Source organism: Lissotriton vulgaris, chromosome 7, assembly GCF_964263255.1.
Source record: "Lissotriton vulgaris chromosome 7, aLisVul1.2, whole genome shotgun sequence".
NCBI classification, from domain to species: Eukaryota; Metazoa; Chordata; class Amphibia; order Caudata; family Salamandridae; genus Lissotriton; species Lissotriton vulgaris.
The window spans coordinates 411,333,755-411,358,055 of NC_141695.1; the positions used below are offsets into that span (position 1 = coordinate 411,333,755).

General features: G+C 43.6%; 1 protein-coding gene across 1 annotated transcript in view; it reads left to right on the top strand.

Annotated features, from left to right (window-relative positions):
* LOC147701759 (uncharacterized) overlaps window positions 1-11,496 on the top strand; it is a 546,044-nt gene extending 534,548 nt beyond the window's left edge. The window contains exon 12 of the mRNA XM_086930377.1: window positions 9,792-11,496. Coding sequence (XP_086786503.1) covers window positions 9,792-10,285 — 494 coding nt within the window. The 3' untranslated portion in view covers window positions 10,286-11,496. The remainder of the gene's footprint in view (window positions 1-9,791) is intronic.
* Window positions 11,497-24,301: the final 12,805 nt, after the last annotated feature.

A 24,301-nucleotide genomic window follows, 5' to 3' on the forward strand; every position in this document is an offset into this window, starting at 1 on the left:
GTGTGTCTAGGATGTTGTTGCTGTTGTGTGCTGGCACAAATGCTTTACACATTGCCTCCGGGATAAGCCTGTCTGCTCGTGCCAAGCTACCAAGGGGGTGAGCAGGGGTTATTTTGGCGTGTGACTCCCTTGCCCTGACTAAAATGGTGGTTTCTACCTAGCTTTGGCGTCAGCCTTAGCCAACCAGAAATAGCCAGTTCTAACAGCCACACTTTGACAAGATTCAGCTGACCTGACCTCTGACTAGTCATATCTGAAGCTCTCAAGAATCCAGAACAAAGTGACATGCTGCACCTATCTGTGACTGAGAAAAATCTTGACCATTGCAACTAGAACTTGGATAGCTTAGGCATTCTTCTTGTGCCTTTAAAGCTGCTCAAACTCTGGCTTACTCAAACTAATAACTCAAACTAGTAACTTTAACATCAACTTTATGTGAAGGAGACCGTACACATTAGTAAATTACTAAGGAAACAAGCAATGCTTGTGGCAGCCTTCTCTCAGGATTGGGATACGTTTGAATAATAGAAAAGACTTATTGTAACTCTTTTTTTTATTTTTTTAGTTTGAAAACCTTTATTATATCGTTCAACACAAAATACAAAAGTAGCCCTGCATCGACAGGGGCCGGTCACCACATGTATGCAGAACGTATCAGGAAGTCCAATAACACAGCTCTTCAGCCGACAACCCATGGGTCCGGCAGCGGTATAGGATAGACGATGTATTGAAAACATTTCGAGATAAAGGATATGCCTAAGGTTTCATTTTATATTTAACCCCCCCCCCCCCAAAACAAGATAAAGAAGAAGATACAGGATATCCGGAGCTACACACTGGAGGTATAAAAAATGCGGGTAGGCGTTAAAAGGTAGTCATGGATCAAGGTAGACCAACAGTAAAAATGCAAGCGTCAGTATGTTCACTAAGGGAGAAGAACAAAGCTACCTATCTATCATCATAGCCACCCACCCCAAACCCCGCCCACTCGTATGCTTCAGGATGAGACCGAAAGTATCGCTACCGGACCCTGCGAGAAAAAAGAAAAGGGGCCATAGAACACAACAAAGGCAAAATAACAACCCCCACCCCGCACCCCCCACCCTGCACCCCTTCAATGGCTACGGCATACCCCACTAGCAGCGTCGCCCAGAGGAATACCCTAAAGAGAGAGAAAGAGAAGAAAAAAGGGCCCATAGAACAAAACAAAGGCAAAATAACAAATCCCCCCGCCACCCTGCACCCCTGCAATGGCTACGGCCTAACCCACTAGCAGCGTGCCTGTTGCCCAGAAACGTCCCTAAAAGAGAGAAAGAAGCGGAGGAGGAGAAACAAAAAACACACTCCCGGACTCCCTTACCCTCCACCAGATGCGACCACCCGGAAACAAGTGCAAAATAAATGTAGCGAGATGCACAATAAATCCGGGTAAGTACGAAACATACCACCCAACTCCCGCATTTCACAGGTCACAATCCCAGCAGCAGATTAAATTATTTTCCCGTATCCTAAAAAGTCCCACAAGTTAACCCTGGCCAGTACGAATGTCCACTGGAGCACTTATAACCCAGGCCACAGCAACAATGAGAGAGGTAAAGTTTTCATGAAAGTTCAAGTCAGTATGAGCAAGCCAAATAAAGGATAAAAGTTCACAATCTCCACAGAGCAAGCGAGGAAAAGCGTGGAAGGATGATAAAACTCTCCAATAGTCACAGGTGATCTTGTTAAGGCAGTCAAGGTTGTCCATAGTGATATTCGGCGAGATAGGGTTCAAGCAAGGGACGCTGACAATGTCCACGGGCGCGCGATCTGTCTCATAGGAATCAGCAGCGCAAAAGGGATCCGGCGTCTGCACAGGGACCTCGAAGTTGGATACACGATGTTTCGTTGGTGGCACCGCTGGCTGCGATGATGGCAAAAAGCCGCTGTCCGGTCTCCGGCAAAGATCATCCATTGTTACCGACAGTGCCTGGTAGTTGACGATGATCTGTGAGTGGAGCGCTCTAATGGCCGCCATTACGGCGTGCAGCGGTGGTGTGTCTTTTGTCCCCTCCATCTCCTCTCGTAAGCAACAGATCAGGATGCAGACCCCGGAGGCCGGCTACTCCGGGGAAGCAGGCAAATCTGGAGCGGACACCAACCACGGGCGCTCTCACCTCACGATTTTGCACCTTCGCCGCTGATCAGGGCTCCCGTCCGCACCCCCCCGACAAGCTTACTATGTCTCCGGGCGTCGGATACAGGGCCGCAGCAAACGATGTGTCACGCCGTGGCGTGTGCGTTGCAGGCAGGATACGAAATCGCCGTTTAAAACAGGTAGATTATGTCCCCGTTCGGGAGACCGGACAAAGCCCAAGGTTCACAGCCGATATTGTTCAATTCCAGCCCGTATGGGTTAGAAATCGAGGCCCCAGCTTCCACTCCAAGGTAGGCCGAAAATGAAACACGGCGTATCTCCGTCATCCGGTGTGATAAAAAGTTCGGGATTGCGCCTTCAGAGTCAGTCACTCCTCATATATACGGGAGTCCGGTTGGAAAACAGGATAACTTGCAGGATATACAAGCTGCTGGCGGAGGTCGGCGGAGCTGGGAGCTTATGCGGCCATCTTGCTTGCTAGCGTAGCTCCTCCTCCTATTGTGACTCTTTTGAATGGTGAAGAACAGCACAGTCCTGTGAGAAGAGAAGCTGAACCTTGGGTGCCTGGAAGTCCTTCTTATGTCCCAGTTAATAATCTCTGTGGAAGACACAGAGTTTTCCTGTTCTCACAAGATGGCTGTCACCTAGCTGCCCTAAAGAAAGAAGCAAGACAAGGACACAGATAACGCACCACCTATGTGGTGCAGCTTCAGTACACTTTTGTGCCCCGCCATTGGCTAACTTTCACAGTCTCGATACACACCCATTAGTCTGAGGGTGTCTGTGGTTGTCACTTTCTAGTGCCTGAGCCACCCTGAGTACTTGAACCTTCATGCATGTCGCAATAAGGGAGGTGCTGTTACATGAAGATAGCATCCTGAATTCAGAAACATCTAAGCCATGTTTTTCACAACTTACCATGCTGCAGATATTCTTGTTATGTTATGTTGATATGTTATATAGATTTGTACAGCACACTTGTCCTGGTCCAGCTGGAACTGGTGCAGCCTTATGGTCCTGTGGTGTTCCCTCTCCTGTCTTTGCACCCCACCTCTAGAAATTCTTCTTCTCTACCAGACAGTTAAAAAAAAGAGGGGACCTAAACTATGAACAGAAATGGCATCAAACTTGTTCATTTTTTGACGACTCACTATACAGTCCATCTGTAAATCTTGATTCAATTTAGAGGAAGACATTTGTTAATAATTCAAAACCATCAACTGACTGTTTACTCTCCAGCTTCGACTCATCCTTTAAGGATAGTCTATACACTTTATTCTGTTATTTTGAATTTTAAAGAGGTTAATGGTTTATCTACGCATCAATTGTTTTGAACTCTGGTAGCAAGAACAGCTGCATGGGGCATACCTAATACATGTTCCAAAGGACAATTTAACTACTTCAGCAGGGCATGGATTTCAAGTATGTGGTGTAAATCTGGAATAAGAAACACTAAGATGCAACTATGCCATGAAACTTAAAGGAACTAATGTGTGTTATTTGCTGAAAGTACGTTTTCTGCATTGCTAAAATGCCTGGCAAGTTTCTAGGAAATTCTAATAATCTTCAGGAAAAGTCCACAAATTAAATCCAGAAATGTACAATTCAGTTTAAAATAGAGATGAAAGTCTGGATTAAGGGCCATTTTTGCCAATATGGTAGAATTTTAGGATAGAATTCCAGAATGCCCCCCTCCACTCTTTTATACCAGTTGTTCATAATGTGCATGTTGCTAATTAACTTTACCTTATACTGCTGGCAATTCTGCACTTTGCACAGGTAATGCATTTCCTATGAGGATGTTTAAAAAAAGATTTTAGCATTAACCTTTAATGGAAGATAGAGTTGGAGAGCTCTATGTACAGAGCAATTTTATGGTCGCAAAGGTCAAATCAGAGCATTTGCAACCACAAAATGTCAATATACAAAGCCTAAATAGCAATTTGGTAGTAACATATTACTGAAACACAATGTAGGTTTTCTAGTAAATACTGGTGTAGTATACCCCTAGCCGGAGTATACCCGGGGTTAAAACGGCCTACGCTAGATTATACGATGGGGTATATTATGATTAATTCTAATGGGGTATCCCAGTAACCCTCAGAGCCTGGCTTCTAAAGTTAAACAACAAACAGTGGTTCTGTCGGGTGTGTAGCAATCTCTTTGTTATACTGTAAATCTAAATACGTTTTGGGTATTTCACACAATCAAAATTGAATGTACGATATGCAAGAACACACAACAAAACTCTCAATTTGAAAGTTTTTTCTTATTATGAATATTTTGAATGTATAATTCAACATAGAAAAATGTCTGTCTGAGACAGAAATGACAGAAAATCACATATAGAGTGAAATTTTTGTTGACTAGTAGTGACAAGTGATAATCGTGCTATATAAAAATAAGAGGGAAGGACATCTTAACATACATAAGTAAAAAACATAAATTAGCATCAGTCCATTTTTTAATTTAATAGTCACAACAACCAAAACTATTTTCCTTTCTTGTGTTGTGACTTTTCACGGACGGATTGACGAACACAACATCGACGTTTCGACCCTAGAGTGAAGCGCAGATTTAGTTGCATCTAGGATGGGTCTTCATCAGGACAAGAAAAATGAAGGACAGCGAGCAAATATAAAGAAGGATTTTAGGGTTGATGTGTGTCTGGGGAGCGTGAAAAAGGAAGCAATGCCAATTAGCCTGCTCACCTGAGGAAGGGTACTGCTAAAGATATCTTCAGTAGCTCGGTAGGAACAGGTGTCAGCCGACACCCTTCGAGAGTTATCCTTTCCCTGAGGAAACTGTGGGGTGATGTACGTATGTATCAGTGCATCAACAGTTGCGAAGGAGACAACTAAGGAAGGTATCAGTCTATTTACGTACCTTCACCGATAATTGCAAAATTTCTTTACCAGCCCCTGGAGAAAAGGAAGAGGTTAGCCGCCGTAGCGATCATCTGCAAAGTTAAGGGGGTGGGGAATGAGTGCCTGGATCCACAAGTAATCCTATTAATTATATGGTACGGTAAGCAAATGCAGTGCTCGGGATTAATGGTGACTCCCTAGAAAGAGAGGAGATAAATACAAAGTGTGCCCATCAACACTAGCCTGCTGTCAAAAATGAGATAAGTGTCAGTGGCAAGTCTTCAATAAAGATTAACAGACGTGACAACCATGTACGGTGAAGTTGTACACTTAGAAAACAGGCAAACCGCTGTAAATAACAGTAAGCGCACAGCAGCTTAAAAACGGGTGAATATTATACGCGGGAGAAGTGCTTGTGATCATAGGAGGCTCCCGAACCGGAGAATGAATAGTTCCAGTGTGTGCTCACTTTAAATTGACGCTTCTGTGTGTACAGGCTATATGAGCTGGTCCACAATGTATCAGTTACGATTCCTCACATGTACAAGGTGATCTATTGAGCGCAAGGTGTTTAATATATAACGTGAGAGTAAAACCACACTAAAACGTAATGGGGTGCTCAATACCGTTGGTTGGGTGCAAGGACTAAGTTATTACAATCCATGGGCCAAAGGGCTGACCTTAAGGGCAAGAGGACTTACTTGTGAGGTGCTTCGTGGACGTCCGACTCCATCTCAGCGCGGCGATTAGTGGCAAGGGAGCTGTGCTCGCCGTCCCTATTTGACCTCAAATGCTACGTGGCCTATGTGTGGTTTTGCATGTTTCAACTCCTGGTGTGGGTGAATTGTAAAACCCGGTGATGGCTACATGTCTATAGCGAGCCGTGGGAGTCTTTTGGAATCCTATTGAGATGTATTTGAGGTTGAAGAAATATACATTTAACAGTCCAGTAATGTACGGCGTCATGAATTCATAGAGCAGCGTCCATCACTCCATTGGATACCAACGGAATTCTTGGTCCAATTGCTACAAATAGCTATGTCAAAAGACTATTTCATCTTTCAGAACACAATTTTCTTTCAATGCAGAGTAGTATCAGAATAATAATAAGCCTCTACAATGATTAGTACCAAACCTTTCAGAAGTGTTAACACATTAAAATAAAAGCACATATTTAACCCTCTATAATGTATTCTCTAGTGTAAATGTTCAAAGTTCAACATTGATAACAACGTCAAAATGATCATGCTTGCTTTGAAGATAAAGTGCATGTTCTGTTGTTAAATGCAGATTGAAGCTTGTGGGATAAGTCAACCAATCCATAGAGTCACCGACTTTTGTGTGCATGAGGATGTAACAACTCAATAGATTCGCTCTGGCCATGATCTCGGTATCCGTTGCCCATACTCTATCACAAGAGATGCCAGGGGTGTTTACATAATAATTCAAATCTTGGTTTAAGTATTCCTGTAGTTCTTTTGTCCATGCAGTCTTCATGTGGTGGATTTCTTTAGCTCTGAGAAGAGAGTGGTTGTTTTTTTAACCTGTCAAGATGCAGCTGATGGACCGTAAGTAGCAGTTTCTATCATATAATTGAAAATCTTACTTCCACTTATGCTTTTTAGTTATCGATGGAAGTTCTTTGTCGGATATCGGCGGAAGTTCGTTGTCGGCTGTTCTCTGTATTGATAATTGACATAGAACAATTCATTATAGTTAAAAGGATTAATTATAATTAAAAGGTTTGGTTCTCTGCATCACCTTTCACATTTTTTTAACTCCTATATAATGGTTATCATTATTTTTTAAACGCATCCCATTTTGTAGCAATAAAAAAATTTGCTTTATTTAGACGTAATACCAGACATGGTGGTCTGCTGATCCCAGCCAGTTGTCGTGGGTTGCAGTTTTCGCTCTAACTCATGCATATAAATTCAGTATAATGAATTGCGACCCACCGCGATTCACTATTCTGTGAACCAATCTATTGCCATAAAGGTAGTTTACAAAATAATGTATTTATTAGTAGTCAAAGCGCAACTTGCAACAGCTTCTACTGAACACATTTTAGTGCATTCCATATAAGAATTAGCAAATTGCAAATTCTTAATATTCATAATTTACAATTTCTCATTTGGAACATTAGTATATTAGTCACACAGTTACTAGAATGTGCTTGGGTTTTTGGACGCCATTCAAATATCAGATTTGTGGACCTTAAAAAGGGAAACATATGTATTGTACAAACTCAATCAAGTAAACGTGCTTTTCTAATATTATGCTTTGGGTGTCTTCTGTAGTTTACTTGCTTTTTATGAAGATTTTCTGCACTTGTGACTAATTTGTTGTGTTAGGAAGTCCTCACTTGCAAAGGCAGTTTCTGTATCAAATTTAATTGGCCAAGGGATTAACAGCTAGTTCCGAAGCAATTTTTGGCCTTGTTCTCTACACGTTTAAGCTAACAACTGGAGGACATTTCTTCTTTGGGGTCGAGTAGGATGTTGTTAGGAAAGCATTCTGACTGATTTGGTTTCTAAATGCTTTCCAAATGACTCGGATCAGGGGAGTCTGACCGAGCGATTTTGATGCATACGGATGCTTCTGGATACGATTCGTTCAGACTCCCATTTACTTCAATGGGAGTCTGTGTTCCACATGTTGCCTGCCACACTGTGCACGGTTCAAAATGTGGGTCCCATGGGTACTTCCACGGGGCCGATTCAGAAGTCTCCAGGTGAAGGGGGGCCTGCTATGGGCCCCCAAAGTCAGATTCCAACAGCTGATTTGTTTCGGAACAACTGATTCGGAAAGGCTGTCCGAATCTGACATTCTAGTTGCTCAGCTGGAAACGCGCTTCGTAGACGGCTACGATTCGGATCTGACTGACTCAGTTACTCCCAATGCCTTTCAGAACTGAGTCGGACTGTTCAAACGCTTCCCAGCCATCAATAATTGCTCAATGGGAAATGTGTTCGAGTCAGTCAGAAAGGTGGGTTCCAAGTTCGGATTCAGACTAATGGAATGCCGTACTGAACCTTTCCTAACAACATCGTAATCAAACTAACAAGTGTCCTGTGCACACAACAGAGGTACGCAGTTCTCAGGTGAGAACCAGAAAGAGTTAGGCTTATTAGGAGGAGTAATGTACTTCAACAGATTGTTTTTTTTGAAGAAAAGATTTTAATTGTTCTGCATAGAAAATCAGTACAACAAGAGCACAAAAAGCCAACACGTGTTTCGTCACACCGTGTACGGGTAGTGACTCATCAGGGCTGTGCTGGGGCTGTCTCCTATGGAAAGGCACCTGCGTAAGCGAAAGTTGCGGGTTAAGGAGCACCGTGGGAGGCGGTCCTCGCTACGGGTGGGGGTGAGAATGAAACGAATCACTCCTGCTGCTCGGGGACGGGTACGTCCTGGCCGTGGGGCTTCTCTCTATGGTTGAAAGGGTAGTGCAGAATCAGCGGTCAACATCCACCACCCGGATGTTGACCGCTGATTCCGCACTACCCGTGGCTGGTTTTGTTCCCCTGACCTGTCTTGCACCGACCTCAACTACCTGACGACCTCTCACACTCTGGGAACACGCAGAGCGCCAGACGACTTTCTTCAAACATCGTAATCAAACCCTTAGTTGGTACTCAGAGGATTCCAAGATTGTTGCTGGGACAGTGATAGTTTCCCAAGAGTAGTTTGAGTATTGTTCTGTAAATTACACTTTCATTCCATATAAACATATACCAGTTTCCAGAGAAGGCCTTTTTAGATGAGCAGCAGAGGCTGAAGAGAAATGTGAGAATGATTCAACATTAAACTCAGGATCAGAACTCACCAGGCTAAACATTTCACCCCTTATGCTTGAAACAAGACATTGCTTTTCCCCTATAGGTTATGTACTCATGAGTTGCTCAGCCTGGGCAAATTGCTACTGTCAACAATTGGCAATCTGGGTGAGAAGATGACAAGAGTCGGACTCTAAGGGCATATTTACAAGCCCCTATCGCCACAGGACCTTTGGGGATATGAGCTTCGCCTTATTTACAAGGCAGTATTAGGCCACTTTACGGTGCCTTGTAAATAAGGCCCCCTTTCACTCTTTACTTGGTGTGAAAGGGGTGGGCAATGGATGTTACGGTGGGCGTTCCACCACAACACCAATTGGTTTTTACACGGCCCCATATTTACAAGGACAACGTAAATGTGGGGCAGCGCCAACATTTTGATCAGGGAAAACCTGGCCTTAAACAGGGGCAAGGAGGAGAAATGTTTAATTTCTCCACATTTTTTTTTTTGCTGCTTCCATGTGTGCTGAATTATGCAACACACATAGAAACAGTAAAAGGTCTTTGAATATTTATGTGCAGGGAGGCGTCCTTTCCTAAACCTAAACAATCAATAAAAAAATGACGATTTGCAACTTCTATGTGTACTGCACTAAGCAGCACACATAGAAGTTTTCAAAACGCCATTTAAAGATTGTTTATGTGCAGGAAGGAACACCTTCCTGCACATAAACAATCTTCCTCTCAACACATACACTATTGTGCAAGGGTGCCTGCTTTGGCGCTAGACTGTAAAATTTAGCACCAGCACAGGGGCAAACGCAGGGCTGCACCGTATTGTTGTAAATATGGTGCAGCCCAGCATTTATGAAGTGGTAGAACGTGGCGGTAAGCCAAGAAGGCTAATGCCACGCCCACCACTTCTCTAGTAAATATGTGTCTAGGTGTGGTTTATGTATGTTAACATGAGGTGAATGAGCATCTTAACAATATTATTTCCTTACGCAGGTAACATTAATCATCAAGGACCACAACTTTCAGGGAAAACTATATCTAAATCTACCAACCACCTTCATCAGATGGAAAGTGAACATTCTGCTGAACACTGTAACAGCTCTCTTCCACGACAGCATCAACTGCGTCCTACAACTTCTCTGGTTCAAATACCAAAGCCTCTAGGCACAAATCATTCTTCATATGCTGCATTTCCATCAATTTCAACTTGTAGGGAAACCTCTGAAGGATTTCGGGACCCTATTCTAAAGGAAGAGATCCTTGTTATTTTATTGCTACGGCCGCAGGGTATTACATTTGGAGAGTTTGCAGGTGTTTTCCGCCAGACTCATGGTTGCGAGTTAAGACTTGCCAAGTATGGGTATTCATCTCTACGCAGTTTGCTGGATGACATGAAGGACCTGGTGATGGTAGTAGGTGACCCAAGGAACCCACTGATACTGCCTCGAGCTCATCACCAGTTGGCCTTCTTTGCAGTAGAATATTGATGATCCTCTGCATAAAAAGTGAAGTAATGATTACTAGATCAATGAATGGCTATGATCTGTGCTTCCCTCAGTGTTATTTTGGAGGAAAACAATGATCAGGGATAGTGAAATGTGCTCTTCATGTTAAAGCATGTCAGTTGTATGTGAACTCTCGTTGTCATAGATATTTACACAATCTTCGCTTTGTCATATTATACTGTTTCTATGTTATGATTAGCCCATGGATAGGAATTTCATCTCACTAGGAAGTATGTTAAAATGGGTACTCGCTACAGGGAATTCACAGTCTGCATTCCTGCTTCTGACAATGGTAACTCTCCTCCTTCATACTGCATTGGTGATATTGTGGACTATGGGTGCAATTAAAAAAAATGGAAGCTGGCCCTGGAAAGTAAATTATTGCTAAACATTAGTACAATACTGTTTGTTTTTATCGATTTAAAGATAAACCGTTTCAGGGCGAAAGCTATACTTTTTTGTGTATTTCTGTATTTCTGTAAATGCTAATATCTCAGAATGTCCCTGATGCAAAACACAAGACTAAGGGCCATATTAACTAACAGTTAGTGTCATGATTGCTCTACTTTTGTGGGGCATCCATGACGCAAGATGCTAATAGATATTTACAAAACCATGCAGGGGGCGTTTTGCTCTACTTTAAATGTAACTGAATGCAGCAAATTGCGCTGCATTGAACTACATTTCATTCTGGGAGGCATTCCATGGGTGGAACATGGGCACACCCCTGCATCCACCCCTTCATTTCAATCAATCCCAGATTTACAAAGGTTTGTAAACCTGGGATTGCATTAGAGGAGAAAAACCCAATCAGGTAAAACCTGAGACCTAGGTTTTCTTTTTCTCAATAAACAAAGAGAGGAAACACCAGTGGTAATGTGTGGAGTCAGATGGTATGCCATGACCTTTTTCCTTAGGTAATCTTCCACTGGAACCCTGCTCGCCAGAGCAGATTGTGTTCCTTCCATCAGAAATCTGCTCATCCTTTCCACCAGACCATTTGAGGTAGGCAAGTATAAAGCCACCCTCAAATATCTGATGTGATGGTTTTGAATAAATTCCACAATTTTTGAAGAAACAAAATGTGACCCGTTATCAGTGTCCCCTCAGTTTCAAAGATTTTGCTTATACATTTTATGACAGTAGCTGTACTAGTAGTGGGAACAAATTCAGGAAATAATAAACATTTGGATAAATAATGAACTAAGACCAATGGAATTTGTTTGTCTGCCGGAAAGACTTTAACTGTCCTGCAAAGTCGAATGCAACTTTAGATCAAACTTCATCAGGAAGCAGAACAGTGTGAAGAGATGATTTGTGAGTAATCCAGTGCTTATCAAATAGTAAACAAGTACTGCAATCAGATATCCACTTTGTAACTTGTGAATCTAACAAAGGCCCCCAAATAAATTGTTTTAAGATTTTACATGTGGCTCCCACCCCTAAATAGCCTTGGTGAGCTGCCTCACTGAGTTTGGTCCTAACAGCAGAGGGAAAAACAATGTCTTCATTACATAAGAGTATACGTCTTCAATGGAAAGTTCACTTTTCACCTGTGAGAGAGCTCTAAGGGGAGCAGGTAACAATTTTTCTTTGGGCCACCCTTTCTTGACACAGTCCATTACAGCAGATAACACATTTTCATCTTTGAGAGCAGAGTCATTCTTTACAAGAGACCAAAGCAGAAGAGCTCAAAATCTCATCGTACGTGGCCACCACAGACTCAGTGAGCGTCTTTTTGTTCAACACACTGATGCGGCATTCTAGACCATAAATCAGCTCGAGAGCTCTTCTCCCAGGAATGTAGCCGATTTTAAAATTGTATTCCTGCAAGCGAGAAATAAGTCTGACAAGCATCGCTGAAGCTTTTCCTGAACCATTATCATTAAACAAATGTACCAGGGGATTGTGATTCCCCAAAGAAAAGTTTTACATTTTTCAATGGACCATGAGCAGGCTAACACCTCCCTCTCAAATATGCTGTAGTGTGACTCAGGAGTCTTCAACTAGTGGGACCGTAAGGCCACAGTGTGTTCTCTGTTTTCATAAAATTGCGAGCGAACAGCCCCTGCTCCCACCTGGCTTGCATCAATAGTAAACCCAAATTTGCTTTAAAGCCTAAAAGAGGACAAAGCTGGTGCATTAATGGCCAGCGATTTGATTTTAGTAAATGCTTGGTTAGCTGCATCATCTCAAATTAACTGTAAACGTTTCTGCAAAATCTTACAAAGTGGTTGCACAAACAGAGCATACCCCAGTGATCCTTAAAAAATACTCACTCATTCCAAATAATGATCTCAGAGTGTCCTTGTCTTTTGATGGCGATACAACCTGCATAGCTTGTACAAGTGAAAATTTGGGGTTTTATGTCAGAGCTAGAAATATTGTGGGGCATAATCTCAAGGAGTTATCGCCGCATTAGCTGCACATTTCTGTCATTAATGCAGCGATAATTTTATTGCTCTATTACCAAGCTGACGCTAACAGCCGTTAGCAAAAGTTTTTAGGCGAAAGCGTCTGTTGTAAAGATCGCCACTTCTGTTAGCGATAATTGTATGCAGGAGAGGAGTTTCTGTGCAAAAACGCACACAAATACCACTACTCCATATTCACAAAGGGATCCTTGAACTTCTGAAGACTAAAATAACTGGCTCTAACTGCAGACTTAATAACGGTGATAACACTTGGGGCCGCATATCAGCAGGTTTTGGTGCTGGACAGAGCTGCAAGCAATGTTGCAGAGCTGCTCTGCGCCGAAACTACAGTGTAGGAATGCTCACCATCAGTAAGATAGTGCGCATTCCTGGGCCAAAATAGTGCGCATTCCTGGGCTCCAGTAATGAAAAGTGTTACAGCGCTGCGACAAGACAGCTTTCCAACACTTCTCACTACGCCCTACTTGCAACAGCATGGATGCGTTGTATTCACTGGACAGCGCTCCATGAGGCAATAGATGACAGATACGTCAGGAATCCTGATGTATCTGTCTGGGCTAAAGTCTTGCATTGCTACAGTCATGTCACAGCCATGATGCAACTTCAGCAATGCATGGGGCCAGCCTATTCCTGAGGCACTGTGTCACCCTCACACCTCCCATCAGGCAGTAGGAAGATACTGACACAGTGCCGTTCATGAGGGGTGCCCGAATGTTGGCACTGTTGGAGATCCATCCGTGGTAGTTGCGCGCTGCAGTGTCATCATTTGGAAGCATTGGTGTGAAAACGTTCTTCAGTGGCCTTGATCCAGCTGCGAGGGGTTGCGATGATGGTGTAGTGACCGGTGGGCAAGGTGAAGACGTGATGTTACCAATGATGGTCGGTCAAGGAGAGTCCGGTGTTGTGGCTGTAGTTGAATTCCCTGTTGCTTAAGGTGACATGCTTGACCGTGTGCCCTGCTATGTGGCTTGTTGAGGTGACTTAATGCTTCCGTCTAATATAGGGGACCTTCCCCAGGAGGGGGTGGTGTCCTGGTTACATGGGTTGTCCAGGAGGAACTTGAGTTCAATGCTCCTACTCTCCTGCATCTGCTTCCAGCAACATGAAATAGGCAGCCAGGCTCCCTCCCCTAAGCTAATCACAATGCTGCGATTTGGCGGTGGGCTTGGCAATTGCCAACTGGACAAGGCATGCAGCCAGGGGCTTGAAGGGTGGGCATGTTCTCCATGCAGGCCGTAATGCAGCATGCATTACGAATAGGGAAGTGCACACGACTGCTTTGGGCTGCCGGAGTTGGCCAACCTGAGTGGCCATCCAAACAGTCATTGCGCACTTGAGTGGGCATGCCAATCCGCCCATGCCTTGCCCTGTGCTTGGAGAAGTCCTAGCAACGGAAACATAGCACGGTTACATGAGTAAGTTATCATCATGTGATGATTGTTCCTCTTCTACACTGCTTGAAAGCAGTGGGGTGACGCTCTTCCGCCATAGCGGATGAGCCGCCTATGGGGGTGCATCATCTACATGTGCTAGGCCTGGGGACTTGACCCCTAGGTATCCTACGCTACACGTTCCCCTTTCTCCTTACCTGAACATTGACACTGTGGCGCAATCCGCTGCGCTCTCTCCAAATCTGTGTCTCAGCCAGCAGGAGCCTCAGCCAGGAGGGATTTCACAAACCTGGGTACAGCAGTCACCGCCAAGTCTGCTGGTGAACCTCCCAAAGCAGTTGATGCAGCAGGGCCCCCTTAGGTGTGTAGTAGTAGCTCTCCTGCCACACATTTCGATGCAACTCAGGTGCCTCACCCTCCACAGCATCCGGCCAGCCCAACACCAAATGGCCTGTGATGCAGAGAGGCAGCACCACCGTTGGTAATCTCCTCTTTGCACCCCGGTGTAGTGGTGGACCGTGGTATGCGATGCAGACTTCCCTATGTTGGGGCGCAGGAGCGCCTTTACTATTAGCAGCTCCAAGGTGCGCAAGGTGGTCTTCTCACACAGGTCAGCAACGTGCCTCCATGCGACCTGCCCGACTTCACCAGCAGGTACGGGCGATCGTTGCGCCTCAATGTCTACTGCTACAACTTATCGACTCCACAGCTCTTCCATATCCCACTCCAGGCTCCAGGTGCAGGTCCAGTGAGGCATCCAGGCTCCAGATGCAGGTCCAGTGAGGCATCCAGCTCCAGGTGCAGGTCCAGCGAGGCATCCAGGCTCCAGGCGTAGGTCCAGTAAGGCATCCAGGCTCCAGGCGCAGGTCCAGCGAGGCATCCAGGCTCCAGGTGCAGGTCCGGCGAGTCATCGTTGGTCATCCTGGATGTTGGCTGGCTTGCAGGGGTTGTTGATGTGTGCTGCATTTGGCCCTGGCTGCTCTATTCTGCATTTTATTGGTTTCTATGCCTATTTTATAATGGAGGGTGACTGATAGGCTATTTTTCGCATTAGAGACAAAAAAACTCACGTTGGGCTGACTAGCGTGAGTTTTTATGCCCCTAATGGGCCTATCGGGCCTATCGGTAGTAATCGCCTGCTAATACCTGATTTTTCTATTGCCATCGCACTGATGTTAGTGGCAGTTTTCACCAGCGTTCCCTGATACTATCGCCATGTAGCGACAGCTTGGTAATACACCACCAATATGCTGACCGTTTTCAGGGTTAGGTGGCGATAAAAAAAATGCAGCTAACTGGCGTTTGCGGTAGGTATCGCCGATCCTTGTGAATATCCCCCTGTGAGCCAAATAGTCTAACTCCTGCCTGAAAAGCAATATTTCTCTGGTGTGAGAGTCATAAACATCTTCAACACTTTGTTAAGTATGGTTATGTTGTGCAATAGTATTGGAGAACACTAAAACATCATCCATGTAGGTTTGGATACCTGGTATATTTGACAGAACACAATCCATTAGTTTCTGGAAAACACTTGCAGCAGAGGCAAGACCAAATAGTACCCATAAAAATATGTAACCCCCAAAGGTGATGAGTCTTGCAAATCCGGTGCAAGTGGAATCTGGTGATATGCAGAGCGTGAATCCAACAGCAAGAAAAATGTTGGACCACTTATGTTCCCCAACAACTTATTTTTCTTGGATAAGGGGTGACAGCCACAACCAAGTTTTTATTGTGGGTGTGCAAGTCCACACACACACTAATGCCCCATTTTTCTTGCTTACCAAGAAAATGGGACTTACCCACTATGAGTAATCTGAGTGAGCAATGAAACCTTGCGTAACCAGTTTGTCAAGCAGGATTTTAATGCCTTAACCGCAGCGGTTTTTCCGTCGCGGTGCGGGTGTTCTGAAGAGTGGGCGTGGCTGCATCGGCCGTTGGCTGATGGCAGCACTAGGGAGGCAGTGCTGCCGTTGGCCAACGGCCGACGGCAGCACGCAAGGGGTTAAGTTCTGACCTCACCGACAACGGTCCAGGCCTAACCTTATGAGACACTTGCATGGAATTCCTCTTAAGCTTTATTTTTTGTTCAAATTTGTGGATGTTCCCAATTTTATTTGTAAAACAATCTGGACCATCATCAATGTTAGAACTGGCTATTTCTGGTTGGCTAAGGCTGATGCGAAAGCTAGGCAGAAACCACCATTCTAGTCAGGGCAAGGGAGTCTCACGCCAAGATAACCCCTGCTCACCCCCTTGGTAGCTTGGCACGAGCAGACAGGCTTATACCGGAGGCAATGTGTAAAGCATTTGCGCATGCACACAACAGCAACAACATCCTAGGCACACCACAAAAGGAACTCCACACAAGGTTATATAAAAATAACTTTTGTATTGTCAAAACACGGTGTAGGAAAGACACATGATGTGTAAACATACATTCAGCGGTGCAAGAACAAGGCACCTGACACATCAAAACACATTCAGAGGCGCAGGACAGGAAAACACATGATGCATAAACAACAAATTCAGAGTTGTAAGGAACAAGGCACACGATGCATCTACAACACATTCAGAGGTGCAGCAAAGAACACTTCGCAGAAATCACATTAGCACAGAACTTATAACTATACCCAGGCCAACTGGCCTCACTGGGGCTAGGACGCCCTATGTCGCAATGTCAGGACAGGCTGCAGGTAGCCAAGAACACCTAAACATGGCAGCTGCCCACGAAGTGCTGGGCAGCTATAGATGATGGGGCCTACGTTGGAGCCTCTCAGGGCTCTAAACAACAGAATGGCACTCTGAGCCTCTCTCAGGGATCTAGAACAAATAATGTGGGCTGTGAGCCTCTTGGGCTCAAACAAACAACTGTGGTGTCGTTGGAGTCCCTCCCTGGGGGACTCGATTTCACTGGGTGCCCTCTTGGAGCCACGGGGCTCCGTGAACAATTAGCGCCTTGAGCCCCTCGAGGGCTCTTAAAACAAATGCGGCATTGGGAGACTCTCAGGGCTCTGAACAACAATGGAGCGGGGTGGAGCCTCTCAGGGCTCGATAAGGAACAGGCCAGGCGTTGGTGGAGCCCCCCCCTCTGGGGGCTCGAGAACAAGTGCGGCCCGACATTGGAGCCTCCCACAGCTCTGCTGAAACGCCCGCGTGAGCCTCTCAGGGGCTCAAGACAGCGACACCCTGCCACACGGAGCCTCCCTAGCCCTTCTCACTTACCGGGCTACTCTGACGGGGGCTCCTTGCGGGTTTCGCACTGCTCCTCTCTTCACCCGGACAGGCTTCTAGGGGCCGGGTGCTGCTAGTGGTGGAGGGTGGGGCTCTTTTCCTCGGGAGAGCCCCGCGGGGGAACCAGCACGCTTCCTCTCTGCTCCGGGCTGCGGGGGCGGGACTTCCGGCCACCTCTCCCGGGGCCTCGTTATGATTGGCCGGCACTCCAACAACTTCCGGGTCGTCGCAGGCAGCGCGGTGGCCCGGCGGTGATTTAGAAGAGTAGGCTCCCTCGGGAATCCATTAAATAAGAAATAAAGCGAGGTAGGCACTCGCTGGGGGTCCAGGAAACCTTGGCATAACCGGGGACAATGCCGGGTGGGCACCGCTGGCAAACAAAGCGCTCTCAGCGCTAGGGCAGAAATGAAGCGCTCCCAAGCGCTAGAAGGAAATAACCAGCGCTCCCAAGCGCTAGGCAGGAGGAAAAGCGCTCTCAAGCACTAGGGGCCAAAGGGAAGCACTAGGGCAAGCAGAGAACAACAAAGTCCTTCAGGGGTCCGGGATCTCAGCAGTCCAGGGGCTGGGCAGGGCCTAGGGAGGCAAGCCTTCCCCCGGGCCCCAGCAGCAGCATGCCCCTGGTAAGATTCAAGTTGGGAACAAGAACATTTTGTGAGGGGACACAGCCCCTTTTTATACCATAAAATCCTTTGTCTAGCAGGGTGCAGGCAATGTGAGAACCAGCTACAATTGGTTATAGGGAACTCCTTTCACTGGCCAGGCTGAGGACATCAGACGCACCACAGGGGGTGGAGCTAGCATTGTGTGGGGAAAGCCCAGCCCTACTCAAGCCCAGGTGCACCCCTCCCCTCACATCAGCATGCTAATAACTCCATTCACCACCGGGGCAGACCCACCCAGACTCTTGGAGCCAGGCTCACCAGCCTGTTTCAGCCAATCACTCTCCAGACACAAATTACACAAATATGCCAACTTCTAGAAGTGGCACTTCCACACTAGACACAATCATGCCGCATATATCATTGCGCAGCATTCAATCTCACAGGTTTGCACATACCAAACTCGACATCAGGAACTACCATGGGCATACATATTCCCGATTCATTCCTATGGGAGGGCCGGTCACTCTCACCACACACACAGAGAGCTCACGCACTTTACACTGTACCACAGTGAAAAAGTGCGCAGAGGCCTAAAATCACCAACACCAGGACACAGAAACAGGCTAGGAAAAAGCAAAACGTTTTGTGGTGAACCTGCCAAAAAGGGCCAGGTCCAACAATCAACAACATATTATTCACCATGACAGGATTGGGCGCCCCAGGTACAATCATTAACACTTATTTTGCCATATCCTGCCATCCTAAAATATGCTGCCCTTTTTCAGCCACATATATCTTGGTTCTTGTCTGCCTGCCTACGCACTCTAAATCACCCATAAAGAAACCAATTATATTAATGTCCTGATTAACATATGCCTTAGGAGAAACCTAAGGAGCAATTAAAGGTTTGGAATCATCCCAATTCTGATGATATAACATATCTGAAACAATCGTAATGGGTGCCCCTCAATCTGCCATCATATTAAGCTTGATTGACTTAACATGCACCTCGTATAATGGGCCTTTCACAGATTTCACTTTCATTGAACCCATCTTGAGTGTAAGGGCAACTCTTGATAAATCCTGCAAACATTCATCCATGAGTGATGCAATATCCACAGACTTCACCAGAGAACCACCCTCAGCACTTCTGGAGACCCCCTGAAAATGGCCCACTTTATGCCATTTGTTAAAAGAATTCCCTAAAGCGGGTATGAGGCATAATTGCTAAGATGTGTTATAGAACCACATCTAAAGTATTATAACCTCCTCCTTTTAAATGTAGTTTTACTATTTTTAGCTTTACCATCTAATGTATTTACAGTTTCAAGAACTTGCACAGAATGAAACCCAAGCAAAACAGGTTTCGGTGTTATACATGTGCTAGAACTAACTGAACATTCTGTGACTATGGCCATACCCAATACTTTGCAATTAAAGTGGGCTCACGAAAACGAACTAATTGTTCTTATATTTTCCTAGAGTTGCAAAAAAAAAACTGATCCCTGATTAGTGTCTACCAAAGCTCCTAAATTAAATTTTGCTGGAAGAATCCCGAGAGCAGAAATTAACTCCTCAATAGACTCCTCCTGAGTCTGCTTCCTGTTATATAACTGCAGCAATTAACAGATCCTCTTTACACAGGTAGTAATGTCATATATTACCTTAAAGAGAAGCCGTTAACCCAATCCAATGCTCCTCAATTCGTAATACAGTGGCAGCGTTACAGCATGTGACCACACACGGAGAACTAGCCCAATGAGCAGTTCAGTTAGGAATTGTAAGTTTAAGGGGTGAAAACACTCAGAATGAGGTTAAAAAGCAGCACTCCAAAGTATATGGAAGGTTCCCCTGGTAATTATACACAGGTAGGGGTCGAATACTGTGGGAAAAGGAAAGACCTGTGATTTGTATTAAACTAAATAGAGTCAGGAATGCTGACTAAAACTAGTCTATACTAGGGAAAAACTGATTCCTAAAGATCAGTCATCAAAATACTATATAGTAGTAGTTAGAGTATCAAGCACTATCCATTTATATAGCTCCCCACAACATTATAATTAATAAACAAAGTCTAACAGGTAAACACACAACAGTAAAATTTGAAAAGTATAAACACAATTTATTAAAATACCTCCCTATGAGGGTTACAATCTAAATAAAATCCAATAAAATATTCACAAAGGTGAAATAAATCTTTAAAAAATCTTTAAAAAAGAAGGGGTCAAAGTACAAAGGTCGACGCTGCGTTTCGGTGTTCGTTTATATTGTTTACACCTTCTTCAGGACACTTTGACCATTCACAATTAATCTAGGAATTGAGAAAACATTTTTAGATATATATTCCTTCAACACATGATCAATCATTGCTATACAGTGTTTACCATCCTTGCTAAACTACATTATAACATATAGTGTTTCATATTTTACCTGTTATCTAAAAAGAAGGGGAGGACGTACGTATATAAAGGCCTATTATGGCTCTCCAACTGGGCGTATTTTACCAGGCTATAGTTCTATATACCTTTTGGCGATGAAATGTAAGTCTTTTCAAAGGGACCACGGAAAAAAGGGGTCTCAATTATAGTAAAGGATAGTACCTGATATTATTAGAAGTTTCTCTTTTAGCCATTAAGAAGACCTCATAGTCAACCAGTTATATATGCATCATCAGGTATGCTTGCATCATCAGTTTCTGCAATTTTCACTGTGAACTTAATGGGTGAGATTAACAGAATATTCAATAAGCCGAGAGATTCAATGTAGATTTTTAAATTAAGCAGTTTTGAATAAATTTAATTTGAAGAATACCAGTTTATCAATTCAAGGTACACATTAAAGAAACCACGGAGGAGCCACCGGACTTCTCTCTCAATTGGAGTCTATATGGTGAAGTATCGGGTCCTTTTCAGAGCTTTTGAGATCCCTGCAGATAGGGGCATATATATGTGCATATATAATATCACTGCCGTCTTAGAGCTGCTTATGATTCCATTCTGAAACCTTTTTAATTGGGACATAAAATTATAATACACTTACCACACTTATATCGCCTTCTTTCAAACGGTGTGTATGTTTGAATAGCAGAGGTTCATCACCATTTTGAAAAAAGCGCGTGTATTTTAAGGATCTTACTTGATAGAGTAGACTTATTAACATTTTACTCCTAGTTTTGGGTTGGTATAGGGCGTACAAATACAAGACATATTGTCTTTGTGAGTGTTATTAAAGACAGATTATTAAGGGGTTTGAAGAAATGTCCCACATCCTTCAATTCGTTTAGTCTGGCTGCTAATCCTTTGGGACACGAGTTTAAATAAACGTTGATGGCACTCATGCAGTCAAAGTCTACTTACAGCCCCAAACGATTATTTAACAGATTTAGACTAGAAAGATAACTTTTCCTAGCTCCAAGGGCTGGGGTTATACTTGCACTCACTCAGTCTAACTACCCGCCCTTGTTCACATACCTTAAAATTTTAGGTCGGCCTCCCTGCTCCTCTGTGTCCTGCGTCATCCGAGTGAATGATAATCGGGACGCGGGGACTGTTTAAATACTGCTGCTTCCCTCTGTGACCCGGAAGTACATCGCATGGATAGTACTGTGTTCACAGAATATATGTTGTTATCATATTAACATAGTATTTTGATCTCGCTATGGTCTTTCACTGATTTCCGCCGGTATAATTCTTAACTCCAATGCATAATTTACTCTAATTTGGCGAGTTCCGAAACCGGAAGTTATCGTTCGTTATCGTTCCCGGATCGAAATTTTTCAAAATGCCATTATTCTTTTGATCCTCAGTATGGATGTTGATCTTACAACCTACATTGATTCAAATAAACAGCGCTTTCAGATTTAATGTGTCATAAGCGCTTTCCGCAGTGGAATTTAACCAGTTTTGAAAATCGCAGCCATGTTGAATTGGGAACGGTCTGCAGACTTTACATTATTTACGTTGTTCGGTATTTAGAAACCATCGCTCAGTGTATTATGAGCACTGATATGGATGGAGTGAAAACCTAGCCTACCTTCATAAGTATTCTCAATAATATCCTATTGGGTGCCTATGGGCCGTTATTTTCATAATATCCCACACTCGTTCTCCAAGTGGTGGCCATATTCAGTTGGGAAAAGTTCGTAATATACTTATTAATTTAGCACAGTAATATTATTTCCTATTGTACTGTGTGTATGCAATACATTTCATTGAGATAACATATACAGTGTTATAACAGTCCATAATTCAAGCAGAATGTATCTCCATAATTGACATGATTTTCTTATTGATTTCTCAACTGACGTTCTCGTTTTACATATCAACCAATCTTCTTAAGAGTTGATACTCTAAATATCCGGATTAAAGTGTTATATGGTAAAGCAAAACATTTACTAATACATGGCACATAGTGTAGTCTGCTATTCTACTTTACGCTTGGTTGTTATTGTTGGAACAATCAAAACGAGAGCTCTCATGATATTCCAAGTTGATTGAAATGCACTAGTACAGCTCTGTGTCTGGTAGCGTAGCTTTGCACAGTTGGATTAACCTAGCGAATTTTCAGAAGGGGGCATCAGAGATAAATGGTTTCTATTCATGATTACAAGTGTTGGTTCTATTGCAGTTGAAGGGAATCTATATGACCAATCTCTCCCATTCTTCTTTATTATTTAATGCTGTTCTAAAGGTATTAAAGAGGGACATAAAGAATTGTTCCCTTGTTTTTCTCTTGGCCTGTAGATCGCACCCTCTAAGGGTTTGGTGCATTACTTCAATGCCACACCATTTTAGGTCTTCAATTTGATGGTTGTGAGACAACCAATGTTCCACAAGGGGCGCTGTTCTTTTTTTTGTTCGGATGGCTGATTTATGTTCTGTCACTCTGGTTTTGATTTCTCTGGATGTTTCTCCAACATAAGCCTTATTACATGGGCAAAGTATCATGTAGACTAAGTTTTTGGTTTTACAGTTTATAAAGCTTTTTATTTTATGTCTGACACCATTATGCTCAATCTTGTCTATTTTCATAAGTGTTGCACAATTTGTGCACATATTGCAACAAAAATTACCGACAGGTAATGGTCTTTTATCTATAGTTTGCTGGCTTTCATTTTTTTCCTCCCTAAAGGTATGGACTAGACAGTTTCTTACTGTTCTATTCCTACGGAAACTGAACATTGGTTTTGGGAGTTTCTCACCGTTCTTATTTTTTAAGAGGGACCAATTTCTGTTGATTATGTTTTTTACTTTATTACTAACAGTGCTGAAATTTGTAACAAATATCAGTCTGTTATCCGCAGTGTCTGTCTGTTTTTGTTCATTAGAAAATAGAGATTCTCTGTCATAATATTTAGCACATTTGTATGCTTTTCTAATTAAGTGTTTAGGGTATCCTCTTTCCTTCAACTTGTTTGATAGGACATCGGCATGTTTGTTAAAATCTCTGATATCTGTGCAGTTGCGTCTTATTTTTAAATACTGACCGAAAGGGATGTTATCCTTTTGGCTCTTAGGATGATTGCTGTTGTAATGCAATAAGGTGTTTCGGTCAGAAGGTTTTGTATACAGTTCAACTGCTAAGGTACCATTATTTGCCTTGATGCTGATATCTAGAAATTCAACACTAAGTTTATCATATTTACTGGTGAAATGTAAATTCACATCTCCCAGATTTAGCCAACTAATAAAGTCGGTTAGGTCTTCGATGGTTCCGGTCCAAATAAAAAAAATGTCATCGATAAACCTCGACCAACATGTGATGTTCTCATAGTAAGGAGCTGCAGAATTAAAGATGTGCTTGTCCTCAAAAGCAGCCACATACAAGCAGGCAAGGCTGGGAGCACAGGTGGCTCCCATGCTGGTGCCCTTGACCTGTTTGTAGAAATCGTTTTTAAACAGAAAGATATTATTTTTGAGGATTATTGTCACACATTCAATGATGAATGTTGCATGGCTGCTTAAATCTCCAGTTTCTTGATTAAAAAGGCCCTCTAACATCTTTATGGTGTCATCCTATGGGATGTTGGTCTAGAGGGCCTCAATGTCTAGTGTTACTAACCATTGGTTTTGAGAGTCATACACAAGGCCTTCTGCTTTATCAATCATACTAGTTGTGTCCTTGATGAAGGCTTGTTGAATTGTTACTAAGGGCTGTAGAAATTTTTCCACATATTTGCTAAGTGGCTCTGTAACCGAATTGATGCTGGACACAATGGGCCGCATGGGTGGGTCCGAGAGATCTTTGTGGAATTTGGGGAGTCCATATAGTGCTGGGATGATAGGAGACTTATTTTTTAGAAATCTGAATTCGTCCTCGCATATTATTTCGTCTTCCTTA